At 34.6% G+C, this 4,837-nt stretch overlaps 1 protein-coding gene across 2 annotated transcripts; it reads left to right on the forward strand.

Moving 5' to 3' along the window:
- On the forward strand, positions 470–4,140 carry LOC109328518 (NAC domain-containing protein 62-like). 2 transcript variants are annotated; one of them, XM_019562020.1, is made up of 5 exons: positions 470–884; positions 1,331–1,608; positions 2,215–2,513; positions 2,857–3,553; positions 3,639–4,140. In XM_019562020.1, the coding sequence occupies exons 1-5, from the start codon at positions 719–721 to the stop codon at positions 3,897–3,899; spliced, it is 1,701 nt and encodes a 566-aa protein (XP_019417565.1). In that variant the 5' UTR covers positions 470–718; the 3' UTR covers positions 3,900–4,140. The 2 variants fall into 2 exon arrangements, with proteins under 2 accessions (XP_019417565.1, XP_019417564.1); XM_019562019.1 differs by having other exon boundaries at positions 472–884; positions 2,215–2,517; positions 2,861–3,553.

Consider the following 4,837-nt stretch of genomic DNA (forward strand, 5'->3'; position numbering starts at 1 on the left):
TGTGCATATTCCATATGTAAATTGAAAATATTTTAATTGAAAGAGAAAATAAATTTATAAATTAGTATTTAATTGAACTTAGTATTTAATTAAATATTAGATTATAATTAAAGATTTTAATTGAACTTAGTATTTAACTAAATCTAATACTAAGTTCAAATTTAAAAAATAGTTCCACCAATATTTAAATATTAAAGTTAAATTAGTCTTCAAATTTATGATCAAATTAGATTAAAAAAATAGTTAAACCAACATTTAGTTTAAAAAAGAAAGCAACATTTTTCACTCAAATCCTACTCATTCTCACCGTAATTTTATTACCCACAGTAATAAGACAAGAATGGCATCATGGTAGTTTCACGAAACAACAAGGGTAAAACATAGTACGCGGTATATACGAATCAACACGGTTTCTGTTGTGCCTAAAATAATAAAATGGTAGGTGGATTATGTCTCATTTCACTCTCACTCAACTTTTCTATTTCTCTCTGTTTCTTGCGTGCTCATCTTCCTTTAAAGAGAAAAAAGGTAAAAGCAAAAAAAAAAAAAAAACGATGGGCAGCATAAAATCTTCTGAATAATACCTCCGATTCTATTATTCTACTTCTGTTATTTCTTTATAAACTTGATCTCAGTTTTCTTCAAAGTTTTTTCCTTTCTCCTTTTCTTTCTTTGTACGTGTTCTGTTCACTGTTTTTATCCACCGTGTGAAGAAGAGATGGCTGTTTTGTCTCTGAATTCGTTGCCTTTAGGGTTTCGATTCCGACCCAGTGATGAAGAACTCATTGATTACTATCTCAGACAGAAGATCAATGGTAATGGTCAAGAGGTTTGGGTTATTCGAGAAATTGATGTCTGCAAATGGGAGCCTTGGGATTTGCCTGGTTTGTACTTTTTCTCTATCTACTTTTTTCAATTATTGGCGACGTTCAGTTTTTGCTTTACTAACTTGTTTTTTTTTCGATTTTTATTTTGTTTGTTGAAGCAATTGATCATAGTTAGAGGTGGAGAGACCAAGATAAATTGTGGGTGAAACAATTTAAACCAAACCATGAAAAAAGATTTTAAATTTAGATATTTTCATTTAAATTTATTTTCATGTAAGGATTCCATCTACTGGAAAAAGAGTTGTTGTTTTTGTTGGTGTTGGCTATGTTGTCTCATTGTGTACTCTGTGTTATTTTTATTGATGTTGTAATTTATCATAATATGAGTGTGTGGGATAATAATAACAATGAATGTTGTAGAATTGTAAGTATATGAGTGAGTATAGATTTTTTTGTAGGTGGGTTTGTTGTTTAATTCGGTAATTGTCTAATTTGTGTTGTAGATTTGTCAGTGATAAGGAACAAGGATCCAGAGTGGTTCTTCTTCTGTCCACAGGACCGTAAGTACCCAAATGGGCATCGGTTGAACCGAGCAACCAATCATGGGTATTGGAAGGCAACAGGCAAGGATCGCAAAATCAAGTCTGGCTCTCTCTTGATTGGAATGAAGAAGACTTTAGTCTTCTACACTGGTCGTGCCCCTAAGGGGAAAAGGACCCATTGGGTTATGCATGAGTACCGTCCTACCCTCAAGGAGCTTGATGGTACCAATCCTGGACAGGTTCAGTCTCATCTCTCCTATTTTAATTTTGCAGCATGTTATCTTCTTATTTATCTTTGTTATTACTGGGTTCTGAGTTGATATTGAATCTTTGTGAATTGGATTGCTCATTTACAGATAATTTTGATTTAATAAAGTTCTCCACAACTAACTCAATCAGATATTATGTTTTGATTTTGTTTCTTGTGTTAATTTCTTAACTTTGATTTGCTCTTTACCTACATTTACTACTTGGTGATCTGAAAAGTATTGGTTTTAAATTTGATTCTCCCTCAAGGTCTTGTGTTTATTGGAAGCTCCCATGTGATGAGTTTGTACTAACCCCCATGATATTGAATATAATATCTCCTTGAAATAATTCCTTGTGCAGTTATTTGGATTTTTGAAGTTCTATGTGATCTTATATTTTGTTCTTCTATTTCTCAGCTTTAGTCTTGTACTTTTCGTTGCCTCTATTCTCCTCCTCATAACCTTTATGCTGTACTTCCTAACATATTGTATTGATTAATATCTGCCTAAAGCATCACTGCACTAGTAAGAAATAACAGGAAGTTGATAATGATATGCTGCTAACTTTTCAATTTGGTTTATTTGGCTTTTTACCAGAATGCATATGTCCTCTGTCGATTATTTAAGAAACAGGATGAGAGTCTCGAAATTGCAAACTGTAATGAAGTGGGGCAGACTACTTCAGCTCCCAAGGTGGCCAATTCCTCTCCAGAAGGGATGCAATTGGCTCCAGCTGTGGCTTCAGGATCCCTATCACAAATTACAGATGATAAACATCAAGCAGTTGTTCCCGAGAGCTCTGAGGGAACAATATCCAATGTTAGAAACTCTGGTGATTCCCATAATGGCGGATATGAAGCTTATGATAGACAAATTCAAACTCCGGAACTTGCCGCAAAGGTTAGATGGACTAACTGAGTTTTAATCTATTTCTAGTCAGCATGTCTGTGCAATGCATGGATTTGTAGTACGTATTGCAATATTTTGTTCTTTTTCGTCATTCCTTTCAGATATACTTCTTCAAGGAGGATATCGCATCATATATTTAAATCATGCTGGAGAATTCAGGCTACTTATAGGATCACTAAAAGTTGTTACAATCTTTATTCACAGTAACGATTGCAATCTCTAAAAAACGAACCTGGTCATCAGAATACTAGTTTTTTGCTGTGTTTAATATACTATCTTAAAATTAATAGATTACTAATAGCATTTATTAAACAAGTCAATGTAATTTCTGCAGGAGGAACAGCGGCTGAACATTGATGTAATTTTCGACCCCAAAACCGAGCTATTAGATGTCGAATTATTCCCTCCAGCACATGCACATATTCCAACAGATTTTTATTGTCAACCCGACAGTGAATTAGATGGTCTTTGTGGGCTTCAATATGGTGCAAATGAGACAAATATTTCAGACTTCTTTGATTCAGTTGTTAATTGGGATGAAGTGTCCTATGAGAACTCCAGCAGTGATAAGCAGAAGAGCAATGTTGGGTTATTTCAAAATGATTGGCAGATGACTTCCCCACCTGATATTAGTACGGGCCAAGTTTTCAATGCAGCCAGTGATTATGAGCAACCAATAAACATTAATAATACGGTTCCTAGTAGTGATACTGGAATCAGGATAAGGACCCGACAGGTAGAAAATGAACAGCCAAACAAGTACATGGGCCAAGTCTACAATGCACCAAACGATTATGAGCAACCAATAAACTATAATAATAATGATAATAATAATAACAAACATAATAATATGGTTGCTAGTGCTGATACTGGAATCAAGAGAAGGACTCGACCGGTACAAAATGAACCAAATCGAAACTTTGCAGGGCAAGGTACTGCACAAAGGAGAATCCGTTTGGCTAGGAATGTTGCAGTTCCCTCAAGTTGTGCAGGAGAAGGGCATAATTTAAAACCAGTCACTGAAGGGGTAAAAAGTTATTTTATTTAGCTTCCATATTCTTAACAGATTCTCTCTGCATGTGTTCTGAGATTGATCTGTTTTTCTTCTGTAGGAGATGAAAGCTTCAGAAAATCATGCTGCTGATGAGAGTTCTACAGCTACTAGCAATGGGAAACAATCCAGGAAAACATCTAAGTCAACTGACAGTACAAAAATTTCGGTCCCTGGGTTAAAAGACATCTTATTGCTGAGAAGGGTCCCTTTCATATCAAAGGCCTCCTCCAATCTTACTATGTGGTCTTCTGTTATCGTAGTTTCTTTCATTGCAGTGATCTCATTAGTGCTCTTTGTTAACATATGGGGAAATGTATAATTTTAAGCTGCTAGAGATCATTAGTTTGTAATTTGCCTCCATTTCTTCTTTTGGGCCAGCTGAGGAGGCATGCAGGGTTGAGTTTTAGTAGATTTCTTGATAGTTGAAGATATGTGCTTTATGCATATGTAGTTTGATGCATAATATATGCTCCCCTAGCTTGCTGGCATGTGGACTCTATTGTTGTAAATTTTGATTAGAAGTCTTTCCATTTTTCATGTTTTATTCAGCTTCATATTTTAAGTTCTTCATTTATCCATTTCATATAGAAGGACAATGGATGAATATTGTGCCGTTATTGGGAGATCAAAAAGATTAACTTATATGTAGAACTATACTGAACTTGGTAATGTATTAACTGGGCAACTTGCTAGAGATCATTAACTTATATATAGCTAAAGAAAAAACTCTAGCCGATGATCTTAAGAGGCCATTTGTGAGTTGAATCTTAGAGGAGAAGTAAGGAAAATGAAAGATTTTAGAGTCATCTCACAAATCTATTTTATGCAGTGTTGTGATAACCGGACCGGTGGTTCGACCGATTTAACCACTGATCGGACTTGAAAACGACTCTGATTTGTAGTCCTAACCGAGTGAGGGGTTAGACCATTTTGAACCGGAGAAATTCCAACCATGTTAAACTCGGTTGAACCGTAATAATCCGGGAAGTGAACTGAACGGTTCACTTAAAATTAAAAAAATAAAACACTACTCTAATGTTTTGTTTTACTCCGGTCCAAAAAAAGATAGAAAAATGTTATTTCAATATAATTATATAAAATTTTGTATTTATAGATAACAATGATAAATTTTATATGAAATCATTCGGTCCGACCGAACAGTTTAATCGTTTAAATAGGTTAAACTTAATGAGACATCTTCCCGATTTGATGTCCAGTTTTGGTTTCACAACATTGATTTTATGGTTCTCATACATT

This window comes from Lupinus angustifolius, chromosome LG15, assembly GCF_001865875.1.
Source record: "Lupinus angustifolius cultivar Tanjil chromosome LG15, LupAngTanjil_v1.0, whole genome shotgun sequence".
NCBI lineage: Eukaryota > Viridiplantae > Streptophyta > Magnoliopsida > Fabales > Fabaceae > Lupinus > Lupinus angustifolius.

Excerpts from the sequence above, each read along its gene's own strand:
- LOC109328518 (XM_019562020.1), top strand. The coding sequence starts at position 719 with ATGGCTGTTTTGTCTCTGAATTCGTTGCCTTTAGGGTTTCGATTCCGA. Across the intron at positions 1,609-2,214 it reads ATGGTACCAATCCTGGACAG|AATGCATATGTCCTCTGTCG; the intron begins GTTCAGTCTCAT and ends GCTTTTTACCAG. Across the intron at positions 2,514-2,856 it reads CAAACTCCGGAACTTGCCGC|GCAGGAGGAACAGCGGCTGA; the intron begins AAAGGTTAGATG and ends AATGTAATTTCT.